The 25,414-nt window shown below is 38.2% G+C and overlaps 1 protein-coding gene across 2 annotated transcripts in view; it reads right to left on the bottom strand.

Annotated features, from left to right (window-relative positions):
* rasgef1ba (RasGEF domain family, member 1Ba) overlaps nt 1-25,414 on the bottom strand; it is a 163,896-nt gene that overhangs the window by 88,108 nt on the left and 50,374 nt on the right. For both annotated transcript variants that reach the window (XM_066712086.1, XM_066712084.1), the window contains one exon: nt 6,743-6,790. Coding sequence is in view for 1 of the 2 variants with exons in the window: in XM_066712084.1 (XP_066568181.1) it covers nt 6,743-6,790 (48 nt within the window). In the remaining variant the exon portion in view is untranslated. The remainder of the gene's footprint in view (nt 1-6,742; nt 6,791-25,414) is intronic.

The raw sequence follows: 25,414 nt of genomic DNA, 5'->3' as shown, positions 1-25,414 counted from the left end.
ACAGTAATTAAAGAGGAGGGGGGGTCTCGGGAGATGCCCACCAGAGACAATCACTAAGGAGACGATTTCTCCCATTCCCCCAGCAGGAGCTGCAATATCCACCACTCTGGGCCAAAGATAGGGACACAAGCGGAAACTTAGCCAAGACCTCCCCACCAATGCCTTCAGATCTCCAGTTCAACCATTATCCACATTTCTTATATCAGACAGTATGTTTGATTGTATGTGCAAAAACAGCCATGACAATAATAATCTACACTATACTGTTCAGGCAAGAGTCCCCACAATAACAATAAAGGTCATTGACATGATGTGGGGTTTCTTCTTCTTCAGGAAGGGAATCCTAAGCCCATGTAATCGTGTGATAGAAAATGAAAAGGTCACAGATCGTGTAATACCAAACCGAGCAGAGAATAAATTATAACATTTAATCTGGGATGTCATTTTACAGTGTTATTGTTTCATCTGGTTATGTAAAATAAAATACTAAATGACAGAACAGCAGGATGGTATTAAATCCACTGACCTTAATTTTAATAGACTTGGAATGAAACACTGTTGCATAATGTTACATCGTAAATTAAGTGCTATTTTTAACTATATTTGTCACAAAGTACTTCAACTCTAACTAGTTGGTTATGGTGTGTGCAGTTCACTCCTTTATAGGGTAACAAAGTCTAGTCAGACTCAGTCCATTGTGATTGGGGCAGGAGTGACAGGCCACTTCCCGTCAATACCAGGATGTTGCGGACAAGTGTCTTCGGACCTTCTCTTTTCCTAGTCTTCAGGCGAGACACTAACACTGGGTTGCAGATCTATCTGGACTTCTGTGAACCCCACTGTCTCTTACCTCGTATCTCCATTAGTTAGAACAGTGGGCGGAAAACTGGGGCGCCACTGATCACTACAATGTCAAGAGCTGGACCAACCATATCTGTTGCCCAGATGCCCTATGGTCTTTGTCATAGTAGCCCTGGAATCATCCTAGCTGATATTATAGTGTCCTACAAGTCCTGTCTCTGCACAAGTATTGAATTTTAATCACTGTAGTGGGCAGCCCTACATATCAATATTGTGATTCCAAAGGAAATCAATAGAAGGAAATGTGTAATGGTTTTAGTTTTTTTTTAATTAGAAAGGTGGGGATTAAATCTAGGTATGGAAATTAAAAAAAAATGTATAGAAAAGACTTTTGCCTGATATCATGGAAGGGTGACATATATGTATATTGTTTAATTAACTGGAATATGCAAAGATACATTTACAAAATCCAGGACTGGACAGATACCTGGCGATTTAAATGTAATGGTACAGACAACCCTTGTCAGAAATCACACACAATGATAACACTTTGAGCAGTTTTTCCACTCACAGTATTGCTTAGAGGGCAAAACTCAAATTTATGGGATGGGCAGATAGTGCTTTTTCCAACTGATACTGTTACTGGATTTTTTTTCTTGGTATAGATTTCTGCCTGTGGCGTTAATAACCATTTTAGGAAACACAGGCAGAGGATTGGCTTCAAGTACAAATAGAGGTACCCCCAGTTATGAATCAATATCTTTCCTCATATTGCACTGGCAGCTTCTTCAAAGCAACACTTTTGTTGCTATATTCTACACATTCAACAATGTTGGTGTCACAATACCGGCGAGAGCACAATAATAATAATCCAATTTCAATTTCACACGCACGCAAAATTAAATAATAGAAAAAGCAAAAGATACGTGTCAAACAAGATTCCACATATACATATTTAAAAAACACACACACAGCTATCAAATTCTGTCACTCTTAATGAATGCAATGCATTGTATTTCTCAATTACAGGGTTTGTACCTGGTAATTTTCCAAAGTCTTAACAATGATTATATGATTGCATGTAATGTGTATCTTATTTAATGCACTAATCAAACTCACTATGTAACATCTGAAGAATTATATTGGCAGTTATAATATCAAAGATCCTGGATGATGTCCACTGGGACAGTAAAGTCCTGTATTTGCAGCTGTACACTGAGGTCAGTAATGGGTAAAATAGGTTTTCTCAAACAAGTCACATTAATGAAATAGTTTGTGAAAGTAATGTCCATATATATTTTGTTTATTAATTTATTTCTACAATTTGTACTCTGAGTTTGCGAGTATGTGAGATACTATATAGTAAGTAATCTGCTAATTGCTCACAGTAATTCAAACGTGCAGCTGAAGCTCGTATAATAGTTGTGACTGGGCCGTGTTTAACTTGCAGTGTAAGCATATCACAGTTTAAAACATTTAAAAGTCTAGTTTACAAACTACCGAGTGTGTGAGCCTGTACACATCAAGCATACTAAATGTGTTGAATATCTGAGTAGCTCGAAGGTAGTACAGGAGAACTGCAGAACGTAACCTATGAAGTTTATTTTCAGACCTTGAAAGTCGTGATTATTCTACAACATACATAATTCAAAGCGGATGCCGAGCTGAAATAGCAGGATGATTAACAGAATATGAAACCACCTACCTTTGCCAGTTTCAGTGAATGTAAAGGGAATTCAGACTGCATAACAGAATGGGAGTCTTCTGCATTGATATTATGAGAACATGGAGAGAATCGTGGTCAGATGACACAACAATTTAATTTGTACTTCTCTGAGAAAACTTAAATTTTGCATCTTCTAACATTTGATCTGAAAAATGCTGACAACAGGCTTAACTGGACCAAGAAGCTGTCCAGCCATGTTCCTACTAGAAGCAATGAATGCCTGAAGACCTCAGAGTGGACCTGCTCTTTTCTGTAGATGGTGTCATCTTGAAATACGTGTTGGATTTGTTATCTATATATACACGATGGCATAACAAAAATCAAGAACATTGTGTTTCCTCCCGTTTGTGAGGCATCTGTTTTTGTTTTTGGCATATTCCTGTTATCCCCAACATCTCTTTACCTCAGTCACATTCTGTCATTTTTTTGGCATCTAATATTTATAATAAATTAGGCGTACTTCAAGGAATGCCAGGAAACACACACATTTTCAATTTGACAGGTGGGCAACACGGCTGCTTTTCCACAGGTAATGGCCAATTTGCTTCAATAAGTATCTACTGAGAACTTACAGCCATGACAAACCTGGAGCCCAAGTCTTATATGACAACTCCAACAAGAATTGGAAAAATTGAACAGAAGGCAGAAATTTGACAAGCAAGTCCGACCATATGATCTTTCAATAACACAACCCAGAGCTTCTCGGGCCTTGCCATTAAGTAATGCCATGTGATTGTGGATCCATCTCTAGAAACAGACTGAGGCCTAGGCAGCAACAAAACGTGGACCTATCGGCTAATCGCAAAGTACAAACATGTACCCTTTAGTGGTTTAATGCATTGTTACAAACCATTTGATACTGCTTATAAATCAAAACGTGATAGGATACAACCTCGTAATTTGCGATTCGTGGGTGGGTCATAGTTTTGATTTGGTCTAGCCCTTAATGACATTGCTCAGAGATGGTGATTGGGTTACTCGAACAAAAAATTAAATGACAAAAGGATAGCACCTTTATTATTATTATTTTTTCTAACAGTCCACATACTAATGTGATAGAGACATCACCCCCCCAGCACTACACTCGAGTGGGAAGACCACCTGTGTATTCTAGGACTGTACGTACAAAAACACTAGCAAAATAATTTCTGTTACTCGCACATTTTGCCTCATGCAGTGCGGGCACTTACACAATGTGAGTTCAACAATCCAGGTCTGAGGAATTGCAGCCCACACCTAAGACTGAAGCTCCATTAGGGAGTGCAGGGAGGGGCTGGGACAAGCTGGCAGAAACACTGGTGGTGACCCCCACACTTGTTCAATAGAGGTTATGACCAACGTTTGGGCAGGAGAAGCGTTAGCTACTCTCTATCCACTGTGCTGGGGCCCTCTCACAGATTGAATGCAGTCTCCACTTCTCTTCCTAGGTCACTTCATAAACCAAGCCTTTGATTATACTTGGACATGACTTTCTGCATATGCTGTAATCACACATGCATGCTTTTATCATAGCTCGCTAATTTAAAGTGCTGTAATTAACAATCCCAGGGTAATTTGAAAAACATTTTCTAAATTAGATAGTGCTCTTTGCGCACCAGTCTGTTGCACAGGTGGCAGTTGGGCTGCAAAAAAACTTGCATCTGTTATACTATTTGACAACTATTCATGCCGTAAAGTAGCATACAACAAAAAGAGAGAGAAAAAAGCAGTCAGCTGTTTGCCTTAACCTTATTTTAACATTGCACAAGGCAGCCTCTGATGTTTGTTTTTCTCTGGTGCTTCGCAAGATCTATTTTTTGTTCCAGTAGATAGGCAGTGTGCTGCAGCTGGTGTGAACTCAAAGCGCACAGAAGCATGTGTTGCCACAAAGAAGGGGTGGGAAGGAGCTTGCCTTTGATTTTGGTACCGCCTGCGCCATCTGACAGGCGGCCTGGGCCTGAATGTTCCCTGATAGACTGACATCTTCTGGCTCACTGGAATAAATCTTCTAGACAGAGAGGTCTAACACGCTGCACAGTCGAAGCCACTGCAGTAAGAAGCCTTCTCTTGTCCAAGTTAATTGTGTACCATATTCTGTAGCTGAATCGCACCTCGAATGCATGTAAAATCCACCCTAACAGAGAATAATGAACAACCAAAATAAATATTCTATTTCTCTTACAGGAATTGTATTATATTATTAAAAATCTATTTCATTTTATTTGTTTGGTCTCTCTCTCTCTCTCTCTCTATATATATATATATATATATATATATATACAAAATAAATAACAGATAAATATGCATATATAATTTCAGGATACATTTTAAATTTGGATTATCTATTTCTGAATTGAAGACTCCTGTACTGAAGACAAAATTAAGTGTAAAAGTTGATCAAATACTGCATATAGTTTAAGCTATTCTTATTTGGAAAAACACCTTATGGCAATTGCCTTTCCTAAATTAAAACATATAAACAAGTATAAAGTTGCACCCCAACTGCCAAGCCTTAGCGTTGTGTTTGTGAAAGTGTTTGTATATATAAGGACATAATGACTATAATTTTCCCATACGTCACAATTTCTGCAACCATGAGAGCTATACAAAATTTTTAATTTACTGAACTGTCAAATATATCAGTTTGCCTGGCATTACTTAGTATATATAAAAACTGGATAATTTTGCAGTAAATTTAGTATCAAAACATTTCATAATACTCCTATCTAAAACTGCAATTTCAGCAAAAATAAGTAAAGCGAAAAACAGGGAACAGGGAAAACAACTGTTTTTAATTAGTATTTCTATATTTCCCTAGCTGTAGCTGCCTGTCTGTATAACACTGTTGCATGTTCCCTCTCCCTGCTGTACATCTCAGCATGCGGGGGGAAGCTGCTGGACTATGAACACCGAAGGAATTATTAAAGAGATGTCATTCGGTGGTACTTACACTGGTGCCCGACTGATGAACAGTTTGCTGGGTGCTTTGAAGTCATTCGAAACAACTAAGACCACAAATCTGGTCTTTTTCTTCCCATTAATCTGTGGCTCTAAAAAGCAAATGACTTCTGAGCACCATGAAATAATCTTTCTTCTTTTACCAGACTCCAGTAAGCATGGCTAGAAAGAGACCACCTTGCATACATATTGTGAACATATGGAATAACCATAACTAAAAACAACCAAAGAATGCAGACACATACCTGAATCCCCATTGACCTCAATATCAAGTCAAGATAGTGTTTGTTAAAAGTAAAGTGTTCTGGCAGACAAAAGCATTTAGAATGCATAAAGATGAAAAAAAAAAAAAAAAAAATCTATCACCAATGCAGAAACTAGTCGCACTAATGCTAATATACAAGAGATAAAAGCTTTAATTCTAGATATTTGTCATGCAGCAAGTTCTTAAAAAAGGGATTAAAAAATGCTTGACATTGTATCGGGAAAATACCAAGCAAGTTGTTTTATTATTATTATTAAAACCAAACATACGGTTTAATTTCGAGATTAATGGAGTTATTGTATTCTGCATATCATTTATCATGTTTAGGAATGGATTCCAATATTACAAATTGAATATGAAAAGTATTTTGAGTTGATGCTTTGCATGTAAGGCTAGCTCTATTCCTACTCAATATGATTTACAGGATACAGGGTGATACATTTAATTAATTTACAAAATAGTTATCTGTATTTTTTATATGTTTTTGACAAATCAGTGATGTGGAACACATACTACGTGATTGAAAAGGAACATGATGATAGTGTGTCTTCCTAGCAATGCGGCTGTAATACAACAATCAAAGACAAATGCAATATACATTAAAGAGCTGATTATTGTTCAACTTTTTTCCACATCTGAAAATAAAGCAGACCATTACATGTAAAAACGTGTTTCTCTTCTTCTGTAAAAAACGAATTAAAAAATGAAATTACAGGCTATTTTCAGAAAGCGATAATTGTAACCCAAGATTGAGTCATAGATTTTAGTCTCTGTATGTATAATTGGAGTGTGAGGGTTTAGCCATAACTAAACATCTCACAGATTGGCCCCTATGATACAGCTACCAGCGGCGACTGTGCGATACATCAAGTTATTGAATTCACTGAAGATCAACCCATTTTCTCATTTTAATGTCACATTTTGAAAATCAATTTGGGAGTCTTTGTAGCACGATTACTGTAAGTAGTCATTGGCAGACACAGGCTGATAGAAGTAATACAGTTAGAACATACCCGCTGTTTGGAGGTTTGTTTCAGGCCTATGTGGGGCTGACTTCTGGACTGCAGAGTAGAAGGAGAGAGAGAGAGAGAGAGAGATTAGTCAACACAGTTAAAAAATAATAGAAAGTGCTCCTCCAGACATACAGACTAAAAAGCTTATATCTCTCCAGTCGCACATTTGCCAAAGCACAGAGGCTTTGGCCTGGTCTTTAATCATTTCACTCCAGAACTTTTACACACATGATAACAATATCATGTATCCCACAAGTCCCTGCTCCAGAGAAGCATTAATAACGAGCAACTTTGATACGTAGATATTGTCATCACCTCAATTAGAATGGTGTAGCTCACAAGGATAAGAAAATGATACGTGGCACATGGAGAATTCTAATTAAGTTCCTGCGCTCCCAGGAATAATGAAAGCCACTGACAGACACAGAACTGAGAAAGTAAAAGCCTAGAAATGATGATCTGCCTTTGTTACACGGCGACAGACAATCATTGCATTGCAATTGATGGCAAAGACAGAGAGGGAATTTAAACACGACGATTCTGCATTGGTTTGGTTTGCTTGATGAATGGGCACAAAGAGTTGAGGATCATGATAAGTCATTCTCAAATGATGTGCTTTAATATGATACATATAGATTAAAGCCATTCTCCATTACATTGATAATTAAATCAATAACTTCTTGGGACTTCACATTTTAAGCAATATTCTTCTTACCTCAAAAACAAAAGGGAGGTTTTCAAAAATAATTGAATGTATGTTTTTAATAATTCAATTTGCAGTTTGGTTTTAATGATCTTGACTGGGATTTATTTTCTTCTCTATGAAAAATTAACCTGACAGCCCACGTAAGAATCTTCACAAAAATTTACTGGGAAAAATGTCCTAATTACTGCTTTCCATTAACTTCTTAAGCTTCAATGGAACATTAACTCACTCTTCAAAATGTTCAGCTACTTAGTTGTGTAATATAGCAGCAATAGATCTCTATATGTTTCCAATGTGCTATAAATGACAATGGGAGTATGGACAATAGTTAACCTGTACACATTTAAAATGCTTTTTCTGCTTTCAGGATGACAACATTGTACAACATCCCCCACACATTTGTACTACCATGCCCAAGTATTTTATGTATCTGTGTGTTTGTTTTTATTGCTCCAGGGTGCCTGAAGAAAGGGTCTGTTATATTTCAACCCCCCGTGGAATACATTATTAAATTCATTAGATTTTGTTCCTCTCCATTAATTTCAAGGATATAGTATATAGTGTAAATTTAACATCAATCTACGAATCTGCCTAAGAAGAGCATTTGTAAAGGGTAAACTACACAAATATTTTACAAGTCCTTAGAAATACATATACCCTTACACAGCATCACAGATCAATGGGGGGGAACAGTTGACTTACACCACACACTTACAAGCTTCAGTTTATTAAATTATCCACTATTATACCATTATAATTTTACCATGCCCAAGGCTATTTGCAGACATTATTTTATTTCACAAGAAAACAAATTATATCAGTTTCTGTTGCAGCGCCGCAGAACACAGTGTTGCTAATTGTGTTGAAATTAAATACTCCAGTTTTGTATGGTGGTTAATAAGTTAATGTTATGCTACAGCAAAGTCAAGGTATTTCTCCTGTAGGCTACTCTGCAGAACTATGAGCTTGATAAACTTTGCCACAGCTGAAATTAACAAGGAAATGAATACATTATCTTTTTAGAAAGCATACATGCATATATATATATATATATATATTATAGTAATAAGACTAAAGAAGGCAGCTTTCCGCCAAAAGCCAGAAGAGTGACAGCACCAAATATATATAGTCCTATGTATGTGTGTGTGTGTGTGTGGTTCTGTCATTCTTTTGGCTTTTGGTGGCTAGCTGCCTTCATTAGTCTCATTCCAGCATTCATTGCTAGTTAACTGTACACAGCTGCTATTGTGTGTGACTATAACCAGTGACAGATTGGCCCTTCACTCCAGAGACTGTGATCCTCTTATTTTATTTGCATTGCACTGGAAGCTACTTTCTGAAATGTTTCATGATTGTTTACGTTACACTGTTTTTTAATCTAATTTACTGTGAATGTTCCTACTTGCACAGCTGTGGTAACAAGTATGAATAAGAGCAGTTCCCTTACTCCTCCATGGCTGTAAGGCTCTGAGTGACGAAGCTGACTAATGAATCTGTAGGAGTGCAACTGTTTGTATTAGGTGTGTGTTCGGTGCTATTGTGCATTGTTAAGATAAACAGTCAGTGAAATCACTTTAGGCATGGCTACAGCCAATTAAAAATATATATTTTTAAATGTTCTGGATGGTTGCAATGTGAAATACTTGCAATACTCACAGAGCCACTGTGCACTCAGACCCTGCTACTTCCACTGTGGTTGCAAAAGTATGCAAACAGGCATGACCAACCTGCCAAACAGTAGCTCAGGAGTATGTTGTGTCACTTTCACCAGATCTAAGTTGGCAGTAATGTAAAGTACTGAGTTGGGCACCCTTTCCGCCCCATCTTGAGAAATGTATATTATTCCTGTTTTTTTTTTTTCCATTCATCTTTGCAACTGTGACAGCTTGCCACCTATAGTGTCTGATCTTGTGTGACTGCAAAACACTTAGTGGACATCCTTGTTTATCTCACGTGGGGCACATTGCACCAAGTCGCGTGAAAACAAACACCGGTGAGCTTTCTCACCACCAGGAGATAACTAACAAACACAAATGCAGGGGGTTACAGCTGATTCCGTTTGAGTAAGCAACAGATTTGTCACCAGCTGCATCAACAATCACAGTCCCCACGGTGAGGAAATACAGGTGATTGAATCTGTGACTGTCTGCACCCACCAGGCAGTGCACCATTACGCCCAGTGGCATATTAATCATCAACACCTGAAACAACTAGTGTAGACTGTCAAAAGTAACCCTATTGGCCACATAAAATGCATTCCTGTTCACAAACCAAGCTAGCCCATTTGAAAAATATGCTGTTCTCTCCCTGTGAGAAAGTCAGAAAATGTAATGTTTTAGTAAAAAAAAAAAAGTTTTATCATTTAAAATTCTCTGTCCGAAATTAGAAACTGTTCTGAAATGCAATTTGTTTCCCTTCATAAATTGTTGGCTTAACAGTGTGATTAAGTTTCAAGTTAGAAAAATAACATGGAAATAAAATGAAAATAAAACCAATCAAATTTGACATAAAGCCGATGATGTAATTATTGCTTCTTGAAGTTAATATGGATTTTTTTTTTTAATTGGTCTTGCTCCTCAATGTTTCTCTCGCTCTTTCACTTTCTCTCTCCATCCGTTTATATAGGTTCCTAAGTATTATAAACCGAACTTGTCAGTTTCCCTATAGTCACACAAAATATGCCATCATTTATTTTCCATACTGTACCTGTTCTTTTATTGCAACCAACTGCTTCACTAATGTGCTGCACATGACGTAAAAGAGAGAAAAAAGTATGAGCGGAAGGTGTACGAATAAATTATTCTAATGGTGAACAGGAGGGCACAGTGTAAGAGTAGTACAGAATAATGGGGACTCGTTGCCTGGTTACTGAACCAATAATTGCATGTGGCCAGCATAGCAAACATGAGACACAGACAACTGACAGCACTGACCAAGGGAGACTAATTCCCAAGGGAGCCAGGGCCCGGCTGCTCATTATCGCAATCGTACAACGTATCGAGTGAAGGAAAAAAACAAAAACAGGCATAATGAAGGTAAACTGTTTAGTGTAACAGTTCGGAGAAATACCCAGGACAAAACACGCTGATGAGTAGAATATTGCTATTTGTATGATGAGACAAGCTGCTGATTCCCTTATATGCCCTATTTAACATATCAGAGCTGACACTTTTGGTTTGTTTGTTTATTTTTGTTTGTGCGCGTTTCCTGAGCAGATGCCTTCAAACAGAGAGAGTGTTTCCAGCCTCTAAGTAGCAGCAGAAAGACGTCACATTTATCTGATGCATTTTAACGGATGTCCAGCAATTAACACCAGCAAAGTAGTAGCCAGCTCCCTAATTGGTTGGCCATAAAATGCACATATGCTTGTAAAAGCTCATATTGACTGTAATGATATTCTATGGAACCATTTGTATTTAGGACAGAAAAGTGCTGACCTTCTTAATTGACTAGTTGTCTGCTACCCAGCCTGAGAGAATCTGATGACATATGCCACATATTGCTGCTGAAGTCATTACAGACAGCCTGGACAGCAAAGGTCTTGTGGCAGAAGAGCCATGGGAAACACAGTCAGTGCTCTTCACACAGTTATCCCACAATCTCCACTCCCCTGGGGGAGTGCGGTGCCACAGACGCAGCACAGAGCAGGCCCAGACGAACACAACGCCCAGTAGCTGTAATATTTAATAGGGGGGGGAAGTGGGTCCACAAGTGCCTTCATCTGTGTAAGAGCTTAAGATAAATGATCGCAACAGGCACTTTCCCTGTAACAATCAAACCAAAGGATACAGAGGCAGCAAGACGAACTGCTGCTGCCAAGGATGATACAGTTTGCTTTGCGCCATGAATCAAAAACGGATTTGGTCCAAAGACAAGCTTCCTTGCTTTGGTCTCTCACTGCTTCTCGAGTTATGTTCGGATTTGTTTTCTGTTTGGATGTTTTTCCTGTCAGGTTCGTTCCAAGAAAACAAACTTTGACACACTATTGCTCTTTCAACATAATGTGCTCCGGAGAAGCTCAATTAAAGCTGCACTTTTATACAATTTGAGTGTCCCCCAATTGTGTATATTATAACCTAGATAGTCTCATCTCATCCTCCTAGGCTTCACCTGCCAGAATGAGTTTGTCTCACCCAGGAAAGAAGGTTAAGCCTGTTCACAAAACTCCACTCTCTCTTTGATGTTTACCTCATCATTTTAATCCATATTGGCTGGGAGCATTGCTACAATTCTCTCACGGGAGGAGTAAGATTGATGATGGTGCATCCAGGAACTATTTGCTGTGGCTTGGGTTACACAGAGGATAAAAAAAAGACTAGAGTTCTTTAGAAAATGCTTATCCATAACCTGCTGCCTGATAACCTGGGGTTGGTTTTGAGTAATATTTCAGAATTTTAGGGGTTATTTCTTCTTTTAATTGCAAGTGCCTTCAGGTTGAGGCACAAAATGTAATTAAAGAGTTCATAAAGGACAAAAGTCATATTCAAGGTCTAACACTGCTTGCTAAGGAGGGAAATGTAAGGTTACTGGGGCTTCTCTGCAACCATCGGTTCTCCTTTTATAGTACAGAGGATGTTCCAAGGACACAACTAATTTACTCCTGCAAAGACCATGTTGTGATCAGGCTTGCATTAATGAGTAAATAAGGATGGGGAACTCTGACATGATTTCACGGTGCTTTCAGAGTTCCAGTTTAGTGAGCTCTAATAAAATCAATTTCAGGCCAGTGTAGGTTAAACGAGGGACCTCTGCCTTCAGCATTTCTTGTGAATCTGGCTCTTCACATTTAATTTTTGGCCATTAATATAGCATTAATATAATACTGAGGATAGGAAGCATTAACTAATTCAAAATGACTTTGGCGATTACCTTAACCTCTGACTCTTGTGCTTAAATTAGATTACCAGACGGCTAACCAATCTGTGAATGGGTAGGCAAGAAGGACGGGACACAAGGACACTGTGGTTCCTTCACTATAACTTCAGTCAAAGAAGAAGCAACTTGTTACAAATTAGGAATCTCACTGCACACGCATCTTGATTTGAATGGTCCATGACTTTAAACAGTGCAGACAGGCACACCCCACCATATGGCCACATACGTATCCTCAAAATGAATAATCTGAAATGCCCTTTCAAGTTTGTCAAGTCAACTGGAATGACTTTGCTTCCTTTAATACAAAGCACATCAACTCACTACTGCAGACATCTACTCTACTTTACATATCATCCACTTGACCATTTATCTTCCTGGATATACTTCTATTCAGCTTTTGTTCAAAAAGAAAAAAAAAATTAACTAAAACGAGCAGCAATTACAGCAAGGTAATTATCAGACTATCGACATACAAAGCCTCAAACATTGCCGAAGTAAAGTCAAATGCATTCTACTGTCGTGAAGAGAAGGAAAAACCATTGACTAGATGCCTGAGTCTCATTAAAATGCACATAATTAATGTAAAACCCCATAGAGTAAAACTGATTTACTTTTTAATTCAGAGTCTGAGAGGAATCTCTACAATACTGCATGTAGAGAATTTTACAGTAGCAAAATTCTGCAGTCAGGGGGTAGAACATTTTCCTTTCCCAGCACTGAGCATCCATGAACATAGCTATTTCCATTCCAAACCCTGCCGTGGTCATGTCCAGGATACCAACTTCCTCATTAATATTGAGAACATATCCTTGCCTGCTTTCTCTGGTCAAATGGTTAATGGAATATATACCTGCACTATGAAGTCAGTTAAGGACTTCAACGGTCATCTGAGGTATTATTTTATTCATGGCGTGAACTACATGGATCCAAATGCCTCGAAAAAAAAAGACATTCGAGTATCTCGGAGATCTAGAGGCCAGAAGCTGAGCTTTTGTTTACATTTACATAGGATGCTTAACGGTGCGAGTTAAAAGGTCTCAGCAGATTGTCAGATCCAACATGAACTAAATATAGGAAGACGACTGCTGGAGAATATTTACTGAGGCATGAAGGGTATAGCATATCAGACTATAAAGGAAAGCTTTATTCATATAGTGTAGCGTCTGCTTATGCAAACACTGCATACAACACCCTTGTGATTTTCTCCTGTAGGAAAATGAACCTAATGAGGAGCAAACATTGATCCGTTGCTTTGTCAGGACTTCAGAAAAAAGGAATCAAAGATCTCCTGATTCTACAGCTGGGAAATATACAGAATTCCAAGTGAAGGAGTTACTCCATTTCGGTTCTGTATTTGTGAAATCTGAACTGAGCATAACTGAGTATAGACCCTGGTCTGGGATGGAAATGACCTGTGTATAGTAGGAAAGACACCCGTATCCTAGATACTGTTTTCATAATGGTGTTGCACAAAAACTGTAAGCATTCATACAGATTGTGATAAGGGAGGTACCATCAATCAGGCAAAGTGTTTAAACTACATCCAGGACAAGACCAAATAAAGGCTACTTTGGGCAACTGTTATAGGGTTCTTAATCTAAAAGATGACTGGTTTCATACGGACAACAGTATCGGGTGGAGACTCATTCTAATGTTTTGTTGATGGTGGTGGATTATGTTTGTTGGTTGTTTTTTTATATAAGAATTTAAATATACATGAAAATTCTTCAGTATCATTCACTTCTGAATGTTTCATTTTCCTCCACAATCCAGAGTACTATTATATATCCATATTATCAAGAACAGTAGTGAAACAATTTCAGTCTAACAGATTAGATCTTCACACCGTGTGTTTACAGCACCTGCTCTCAGATATTGGTCAGTGACTACAACATTCAAACTCCTTTTCCGAGTGCTAATGTAGTATCCATCTGTCCCCTACATTGTGAAGGCAGCTGCCATGAAGACCCTGGTTACACAGCACTTGCCAGAAAGTCATCACCTCATAAATGATGCTCTTGGTTGTTTTGTTTTCACTTGGTGGCAATTAATGGTTCTGTAAGTCTTTTCAAAATGTATGTACAGCTTTTCTGGTGTCCGGTTTATCGTTAAGAATACCTAGTGTATTGTTTTGAACCCATATTCACTGAACTCCCAATATATTTATTAAAGCTGTGCATTGCCTCCTGTTCAAGTGGCTTCTGACAGAAATTACTATTGTAACTAGATCCTGTCTTTATTCCAGGAGAAGGCAATTCCTGTGAATAGCATTGTGTGTGTCTGACACAATTCAGATCTTATACATCCAATTATGAAGCTGAATTCTGAAAACCAGATAATAGAGCCTGAGTCAAATTAGCGACATTACCAAAGTCTTTTCACACTGTAATTGCTTTCCATTGAAGACAGTTTAGTAACTTATTACAATTGTAACTTGATTTTAAACCATCCTACAACAACCCCAGATATCTAAATTAAAGAGAGACAGTAAGAAAAATGTACACAGAGAAGGTTATGTATAAACACTCTTAATCTCCTAGTATCCAAAGGGCTGTAATGATTCACCAGTGTTTCTTGTATTAATGCATTCATTTTGTATTAATGGGTTTTTATGCATTAATATAATTTGAATGTTAACATATAAAATTATAAGAAGGTTTTACACACATTTGTAAAACCTTGCTTTGTTTGTTAATGTCCAAACCTTAGATCAGATCGAACTCCAACCCTTCATCATTTTAATCACATCTGGATGAAGAGAAAGCACATTAGATGATACTCCTGTAGTATTCATTTGGAATTCACCAAGAATTTGAGGACATTACATTAAAGACAGCTGTAGTCTGATGCATAGCAAGTCACTATTTTCACTATTTGATTCTCTTAATCACCTGTTAATATCTGATCAGAGGCCTAGCCGGCATGCTTTCAGAATTGACCACAGAAGTGCACAGCGCCTTGTACAACAGGAAGATAAATGTGCTTCTGTTTTCTCTTTAATGCTTTGCTGGGTTTTGTCCTTGCGAGCTGTCACTCCACGGCACAGGGGACTGTGAGATGAAGGTACAGTGCCAATCAAAAGTGGAAAGCCTGACTCAGATTAATGGATTGTGACTTGCCATTCTTTAGTCATTCGGTCTCAATCAGAGCCCGGGCCTCCGAAAGGGAAATGCACTTTCTAATTTGCAATGCGTTACATTTTCGTGCTGGCTGGGCGACGGGCATGACAGCATGGGAATTCCTAGACTGAACACGTCTCAGGCTGATTAGCGGTTTGCCACCACACTGTGCCTGCAGCCGGACTGATTCCACTGAACCTCGACCTTATGCCCCCGCTGCCTTTTTCCGTACACTGCTTTTTGGGAACTGCTGACTGTGCCGAGCCAAGGCAGAATAGTCGTAACACGAGCAGCATTGTGGAAGAGGGCTAGGGCTCAGGAATGGTCACTGATTATACTCCTTTCTTTTATATGTACCTTGTAACTTAAAATATCTGGGTATGTGTTTTCAGAGTTTTGCTGGTGGAGGGGGCCGGAGTATTATGAAACACTTTGAAGAAAATTCAGTCTTAATAAAGAAATGCAACTCCTATCTGCAGAAGCCGCTGTTCAAATTTTTTTTTTCTCATGCAAAGACTTAAAGACTTCTTACAGTGCAGTGCAAAATCCAAGCTAATTGGATAAATTAACAGAAATGACATAAACCAACTTTGGAAGGAGATAACTGCAGAATTACATTTCCTTCATAAAGCGAACAGGGATGGAATTAACTTTTCAGCAGCTTATAGTAAATCATTCATTTTTCACAGGAGTTCACTAATTGTATGCTGTCCGATCATGTTAACAATTGAGCTGTATTGTAAGTGACAAGTGTGGGAGACTGATATGTGTTGTAAAGCAGGACGAGGCATCCCCTGCTGTTTCTTAGCATTGCCAGGAAGATTAGCTCGCTTCTCAAGGGCACTTCTGCACTGTTCTACAGAAGAAAAAGCAGGGAATAGAATTCTTTGCTTAATATTTAAGGTATTCTTAATTAAAATAAAACAAAAAAACCTGGGGATATATTGCTTTTAGAATATGTACACATTTCCATAATAAAAAAAATGGAAAATGTAGGGGAATTATGCTTGATTTCTCATTTTAAAATTTCAAGGGGAAAAAACGTTGTGAAATTACTTGCAGCGTACAGCCACAATCTTAAGCAAATCAAATAAGTTCACATTGCAAATGTCCACAGTTTTGTAATTGAAACATTTTCTTATATAGAAAAAACGTATTATTTCTATTCAGGTTTTGGACTACAGCAATGTTATAATAGTTTTTCAGATAATGTAGTTTTAATACAGTAAACAAACAAATTCCTGGGAAAATCATGCTGTAAGAGGTGACAGAGGAAGTTGGATTTAATCGCTGCTCTACAGTGAACAGCTAAGAGGAGAGAGGCCTGGCTGCTTCAATTCTCCATTATTATTTTTTTCAAGGCAAACATTTTCACTATATTATGTATTCATTCCACCAAGACAGACGGTTTAATCTTTTTTTTTTTTTTTGGCCAACCATGTCAACAATCTCAAAAAACGTAATTTAGTTGAGCGCTAGGGAGTGAAACCTCTTTTCCACCAATTTATCCATAGGCTGCCAATTAGCCTGGGCTTTAATGGCTGCAATGAATTTACCATGCTGGGGTAAAAGCCACCTGCAAGAAAGGCTGCCGCTACTAAATACAGACATGATATTAGGTAATATTCCTCAGAATATTGTTGATATCTTAGGAGATATTTCAACTGAACCACATGCCTTTATCCAACGAGACAGCTCCCAACACAGAAGCTATGAGGCCATGTCAGTTTAAACCTCCAAAAATCCCCCCGGATCCAGACCTAACTCCCACATTTGCCTCACAGCCATTCTATGGGAAATGACTGGCTACAAATGTTGAACTCTGGTTGTATTTGTGCTTCTTCGCTTCTAAAACTATATATTAAAACCAAAATAAAATCCTATTAAATACTCTACAGTAGTGAGTGAGTATGTGCCCTCTAGTGGCTACATCAATTGTATTACCCTGCAAGGCTACACTTGACACTTGACGAGGGTGAACAGTGCACAAAAATAACAATTTGTCCCACAGAGTACAATGAGCTGAATTATTTTTTAAACATTCAGTCTATGCCACTCCGCTCCAACTGTATGTGTTGCTTTGAGGTCTGGAAGAGGCTTAAGTTATACCTCTGCTCTGGGGACTTCAGAAAAACATCTCACCAGTCAGATTGTCTCAACAAGTCACTATGGAGATTAAAAGCCTTAGAATCCTGTATAGTGATTGGATCATTATTTACAAATATTTGTTTTACCTTTTATATTTAAACATTTTATGAGCTACAGTATTACATCTCTGCTGCGCTCCATTTAGTGAGAGAAAAAACAATTGCCTCAGATTCTGCCCTTACTTGATTTGATGCGAAATGTCGGGGTTGCTTCTCAGTTTTCACAGAATAGATGTTGCAATAAAGCCTATTCTTTTGGTTGAGACCACATCAGAAGCATCTTCTAATGCAATTCAATGGTCAGAGATAGATTTTCTTTCATCTGTGGGAATGCACCTCTGGTAATGCGAGCTCCACACTATGAGATCTACTATAAAGGCTAACCCTGTTTGCCAGCGTTTGTGCCGAGGCAGAAGGGGTTCCCTACACATTGACACTAAATGCTGTCAATGGGTAAAATATCAGCCTCATTGATACCTGTATTTCATCAGCTATCCGCTTTCCCACTCTCACTGGTTCCTGAAAAGTATTTGTTTAAAAAGAAAAAAGAAAAACTGAATGAGTCATATTCCTGTTTGGTCCCAGAGATATGCGAATATTCCTACCTCAAACCAAAGCAGTGATGAGATGGGAAAATAGTGCCATCAACATAAACTAAATCCTTAAACCTTGTCAGCCCTTGTTCCTTCAATAAGCCCGGTGGTAGAAAGAGAAAAAGGAAAAAACAAGGCGATACGCAGCTCGAATTTCAATTAAGCTGTGACAGAAATCATGCTCAGAAGGTTTATGGAGTTATTCAAATGACACGGAATACAGATTTAATCCTGGTGTTTGTACACATGCGTGTCTTTCTGTATCTTGCTTCAATACAATCTGTGATACAAAATGTTTAACTAACAAATGCATTTATACAAGCATGGTTTTATGTTGGCAAGGGCACTCTAGCTTCTGTTACGTCTACTACAACTTTGTTCCTGGATAATTTACTTGAAACCTAAGAATTCAAGAAATGGGGCCAATGAGAGGAGGTGTTTGTTCCATTTTAAAAGCAACCCTAGATTAATCTTCAACCTTATGACTGGTTATTATGTCTAAGACTACAAGTTACAATGTTTATGTGAAACCCAGTCACCACATTAGCTTATGACTTGGATACACCTGCTGTTGACAGTTTATTATATTGTCTTTTATATACAATCTGATCCAGGGCCATTCAGTCATGTAATAAAAGTCTTGGCACAGGTGGGTCTTAGAATTTGGTTTCCACAGTAACAGACACTACCTTTTAAACTAACACCAGCGCTAATTACAATTAAAACAACAAAACAAAAACATGAAGTTGAGCCTATTATTGAGCTAAGCTACAAGAGACCTGACTGCTATATAGTACAACAGTTTACAGATCTACACTTCCTATTTAACACAGTGCAAGATGTGTTAATATAATTATGTGACTAAAACAAAATATCTGGAGTTCCAAGAAAAGACAATTGGTTCAATACAAAACTATAATTTTCACACTTCTATAACAGGTGTAGGGGTAATTTGTACTCAAATAAAATAAATGAAAAGATAAAAAATATATATAGTTACAGTATCTTTCACAAAGCATGAATATATTTCACATATATCTTACTGTGTTGGCAGACTGTGCTTTTTTTCTTCTTCAAACTACATTATTTTGCAGGAATGTGGAGAAATCTACATCCATCTAAGAAGAAACAACGCATTATCTCAGATTATTGCCTCACTTAGGGGAAATTCAGAAAACCTCTCGAGTGTAAATCAAACTTGAAATATTCTATTATATTCTGATGAAATGTATATTGGAACTACAGTCAATACCTACTTCTCTATTTAAATCAATTTTGCATGAGACAATTAAAGCCTGAGTTAATTCAAAATCTTATTGATGAACTGCATTTATTGTCAATTCCCAATAGGAGTCTTTTACTTTGCTACAAAGAAAATCCTACTGATTAGCTTGTTAGATATTAGTGACATTCTGTATCTAGCTCATTAGAGACCTATACATATCTGTGGCAGGTCATTTTACATTCCAATCACATACAATTCAGGCACGCATTCTTCTTGATTAAACAGACACGACCTAATAAGAGAACCACTCAAGAGCAGTGTAATGACAGAGAGATAATTTATTAGTGTACTATGCCTCAGTAGCATGACCAAAATATGTTTTTTATTAACAATATAGCATATTTCGTGATATAAAAACTGACCCCCAAATAAAAAATAAAAAAAAAATGGTATGGGGGAAAAAATTACCTCACGTTGTATCTCTTATGACTCAAGAGTCTGGAGAAATGAATTGTCAGTCATGTTATAATGAGAAAACAGAAATGTGACTGATATTTAAAAAAACAATATATATCCAGGATTTTATTTTTTTCTTCAAACTAACAAACTTTCTTTTGTATCCATATTGCTATTATATACATATGATATACTTGAAACAAAACAAATAGAGTTCTTTGGGAATTGCTTGGATATACAGCTCTGGAGAAAATTAAGAGACCACTGCAAAAGTATCAGTTTCTCTGGTTTTACTATTTACTGTATATTTATGTGTTTGGGTAAAATGAACATTTCTCCCAAATTCCAAATGAAAATATGAATGGAATGGAATGGCTGCCATGCATGTAGAGATGCTGATTTAAGAAAAAATTGCAGTGGTCTCTTAATTTTTTCCAGTATATATAGAGACAGAGAGATTTATGGGTCCCACATAACATGAGGGAAAGCATGTGCAGGCCGTGTGACAGGGCCTTGAACACTGAAGAATGAAATGGGACATTAATGCTTAACATGTAATTAGAAACCATTCCCATCTGAGGTCAATCATGTTCTAATAAGTGTGTCTTTAATCAGTTTCCTTGCATTATTAACTAACTCTCCATTTCTAATTTCCCTTACATTAATTACTATAAAGTTTCCATTTCTTCATTTCATTTTTCTGCCCCCCCCCCCGCCCCTCCCCTCTTAATAAGGACCCTGGCATATGTACTTTCATCTGCAGTGCTGAATATCATTTTACATGTGTTCGCCCCATTACCTCCAGGAGTACCTGCAGCTTATGCATCAACCCAGAACAAATTAACCTTTGCCCAACGGCTGTTGAAATAAAACAGAATAGGTTATTTCTTGACAGTACTGATGATCACCTGTTTAGGGTGCCAAGGGAAATGCATCAGTGCTATGTATATTTTGTGTTAATTACTCTGGTCAATCAGGGATATATTCATTAATACACCTTCTACATCACATAGGATACACATGAATGCAACACAAATTGTAGACACACCAATCATATTAAAATGATCACTTTAAAAACACTGTAAAATTTCACCCTTTACTTTCAGGGCTTACAGTAGGCATACATGTAGGAATGCATCTGGCTATGAGAGATCTATATGTCAAGCATACTTGAGTGCTACTGCTGTATTTGTGTCTGCTCTATTTTGTGGTTGGTATTGTCACATATGTAATATTTTCAGTGGCAAAATTGTTCATTTAAATGTAGCAAGGGAGATGGTGTGATGGCATTTTTATTTACGTTATTTATTTGCAGTCTGACACTAGTAACACAAATCCATGTCATGGATATGAGAACCATATTTATGAGTGGTCCCAATACTCATGCTAGGACCATGAAAAACAAATGGTTATTGACCTATATGACTTTTGGAGACTGCTTTTCTTTTGTGTCCGTTTATAGGATACGGATGTATGAAAACATGCTGCTAAGTTTTGCATTTGATTAAGACCAGAAAAAAACTAAAAAAAAAAAAAAAAAAAAAGGAAAAATGCTAATGTGAAGTTCTCCCTTCTCTCTCCAGGTGGTTTACTGTAGTCTGGATAATTTCTTCCCTCAGAGTGCTAATAATCAATGCAAATTCCTGCAACTGTTCAGGCTGAAGCCCTAAAATCGCCCCAGTCAGACCACCCACCAGAAAGACCAATACAAATAAATGTATAATCATTCAGTGCAGCTTTCAAAGGGTTAACTTCTGCTCTGGCTCTTCAATCTGTGACATTTTAGACCATGAGGACTTCTGTGTCAGAATACGGCTGACTTGAGATGCGGAAGCCAAAAAAAAAAAAAATCCTGTCAAATAGACATATTGATACCCATTTCTCTGTCAGTGCTCTGGAGAGGTCCTCGATGCTTTTCACACTCCCAGGCAGCCTTGATGAAAATCCAGACTGAAACCACTACAGCTCTCTATTAATAGGGCAGGAGAGGGTTATTGACGAGTAAAGTTTTAATAATAAAACTATGAAGGAGCACTCTGAGCACGCCAATGGGCTACGTGCTCGATCCCTCTCTTCTATTTTCCTTTTGTTATTTTTGGCAAGTCAGTTAATTGTATCCCTGCTTTACCATAATGCTCAAAGCCTGGCCAAGCCTACAGACGACAGTTGGGTTCATCAAATGCATTTTCACACACTGGGCTCGATTCGATTCGCTTGCCAATGATGCACAGGTCAGGAAAACAGGGTGCTGTATAAACACTTCTGGCAGTGGAATAAAAATCGTCCCTACCATTAACGATCAGTGAAAGACAATTAAGAAATGCATTAAAAAAATCATCACTCAGAAAGCCTAGGCAGGGTGCACACCTTCAGTTGCTTTTTAAGTAGAGGAAGGCACAGGACAAAAAATAAAAGCTATGTCATATTATATTTATGCAATTGATTTGAAAACCGTTTTGAATAGCCCTGCAGTGTAAATGTCATGGGATAGCCAATGCAGAATCAGGGCTTTAATCCCAATGAACATCTGTGGAACAAGGAAAATACACATCCAACACCTAATCCACTCTCATCATAAGGGCTATTAGCGAGGAACGGAAATGGAAAGGAGCACCATTTACAAGCATCTGAACAGCATGTTTTTACTGCCAAATAAAGGCAAAGAGCTTATCAAAAAATGCAAAATAAATGGCCATTACAATGTATCTGTCACGTTTAAGGCCCATCTGAAGAAGAATTAACATTCCAGATCGACACTCTACTATTTTCTGTTCTCCATTGAAATTCACAAAAGAAAAATTGTTTTAAACTGAGGTTTGGGAGAAGGACAACCCCAATCTCGCGCCCGACTTCCATCTTTTGTCTCTCACCACACACATTTTCCCAGCATTGACTACCTTGTGTCCCTCCTCCACCCCAAACATTGCCTTTACAGCAAGTCCATAGCTCGTTCCATCTAGTATGTGTGTGTGTGTGTGGGGGGGCGGTTCCAATGGCCTCATCCTCATGTCCAAGTCCTCGTTCCATTAGTCAAGGGTGTCCGGGCCAAAATAAACTATTTAACTTTTACTACATACACTCACCTAAAGGATTATTAGGAACACCTGTTCAATTTCTCATTAATGCAATTATCTAACCAACCAATCACATGGCAGTTGCTTCAATGCATTTAGGGGTGTGGTCCTGGTCAAGACAATCTCCTGAACTCCAAACTGAATGTCTGAATGGGAAAGAAAGGTGATTTAAGCAATTTTGAGCGTGGCATGGTTGTTGGTGCCAGACGGGCCGGTCTGAGTATTTCACAATCTGCTCAGTTACTGGGATTTTCACGCACAACCATTTCTAGGGTTTACAAAGAATGGTGTGAAAAGGGAAAAACATCCAGTATGCGGCAGTCCTGTGGGCGAAAATGCCTTGTTGATGCTAGAGGTCAGAGGAGAATGGGCCGACTGATTCAAGCTGATAGAAGAGCAACTTTGACTGAAATAACCACTCGTTACAACCGAGGTATGCAGCAAAGCATTTGTGAAGCCACAACACGTACAACCTTGAGGCGGATGGGCTACAACAGCAGAAGACCCCACCGGGTACCACTCATCTCCACTAGAAATAGGAAAAAGAGGCTACAATTTGCACAAGCTCACCAAAATTGGACAGTTGAAGACTAGAAAAATGTTGCCTGGTCTGATGAGTCTCGATTTCTGTTGAGACATTCAGATGGTAGAGTCAGAATTTGGCGTAAACAGAATGAGAACATGGATCCATCATGCCTTGTTACCACTGTGCAGGCTGGTGGTGGTGGTGTAATGGTGTGGGGGATGTTTTCTTGGCACACTTTAGGCCCCTTAGTGCCAATTGGGCATCGTTTAAATGCCACGGCCTACCTGAGCATTGTTTCTGACCATGTCCATCCCTTTATGACCACCATGTACCCATCCTCTGATGGCTACTTCCAGCAGGATAATGCACCATGTCACAAAGGTCCAATCATTTCAAATTGGTTTCTTGAACATGACAATGAGTTCACTGTACTAAACTGGCCCCCACAGTCACCAGATCTCAACCCAATAGAGCATCTTTGGGATGTGGTGGAACGGGAGCTTCGTGCCCTAGATGTGCATCCCACAAATCTCCATCAACTGCAAGATGCTATCCTATCAATATGGGCCAACATTTCTAAAGAATGCTTTCAGCACCTTGTTGAATCAATGCCACGTAGAATTAAGGCAGTTCTGAAGGCGAAAGGGGGTCAAACACAGTATTAGTATGGTGTTCCTAATAATCCTTTAGGTGAGTGTATATCTAGTGAGGTTGTCTGAATTCCCGAACTAATGGAACTGCATGCCATTTCATAGAATGCTAATCCTACTGTATGTTTAAAAGCAGAATCTGAAAGGATGTCACAGACTTTAGGCGGCATCACTTATACACATTGTAGTTATATACATTGCCAACATGAGAAAGGCTAAACGTCATGGGCTGGAGACAGTGCAGCCCACTACAGTGACCAGAACACACAGCTGTGGTGGCTGCACACAGACACACAAATGCACGTGGAAGAAACCATCATAACTTGTTACTTCAACAGAAAATAACAACCATGCCCAGAAACAAGACATTTCAGAATTCCTGGCAAATGCTATTCACAAGAGCTGCAATAAAACATGTTTTAATTATTGGAAACAGGGTGACTGAGAGGATCTGAAGTAAAACCAAGACCTCTGCAATGGCCCTCTGGCTGGAATCACTATAATCCACCCACTCCTCCAGGTAATCCATAACTTGACTGCTCACCTGGTGTTCTTTCTACCCCAACTGACTCATGTTACTCCACGGGCTCCCAGTCACAGCTCAGACATCCAGATCAAGACTCCTATACTAGCACTGAAATCATGTACTGGCAGATTAAATAACTCAAACTAATTTGCAAAGAGGAATTTCGAAGCCTTGAATGCATGGAATGGTTCCAAAGCCCAGATGTTATTGAAAATGTTTTCCTATTTGGACAAAGAAAACTAAATAATCAACATCTTGCAAGATCTTTGGAAGGTCTTTGAAGAACGTCAGTGGTTTTGAAGAATAAGGGTGAAATACTGGCAACTAGCTTGTATATTTTGAGATATACCTTGCTGTCCATGTGGTTAACTGAAAACTATTCTGTTTTGATTCCATTTCAAAAAGGTGAATTTGCACTGAACACCACATTTTTGTTTTACTTAAACATCAGAGTAGAAATATGCAAATTGTGTAATACATTTGCACATCAGTGTAAAAAGGTACCCCTCTAAATTGCTTTGAATGAAAATATCAGCTAAATAATTTGAATAATCATCTTCATCTCTAACCAGCATTTTTGATTGTGTATTGCAAAACCAACTGGTGAGATTCACAAAAGTCCACTTGAATTTTGATGAAGGGGATCATGTTCACGTTTTACATAGCTATTTAATATAATTTGGGATTTTATGATGTTGCACCCATGAATGAAGGTTAATGTGTAGCAAAAACATGGGGGGATAGAAAGGTAGCTGAAACAGACTGCAGTGGTTTC

The sequence above is a fragment of the Amia ocellicauda genome, chromosome 8, assembly GCF_036373705.1.
Source record: "Amia ocellicauda isolate fAmiCal2 chromosome 8, fAmiCal2.hap1, whole genome shotgun sequence".
Classification (NCBI taxonomy): domain Eukaryota; kingdom Metazoa; phylum Chordata; class Actinopteri; order Amiiformes; family Amiidae; genus Amia; species Amia ocellicauda.
Note: the sequence above shows the minus strand (reverse complement) of the source record. Positions and strands in the feature narration are given on the sequence as shown.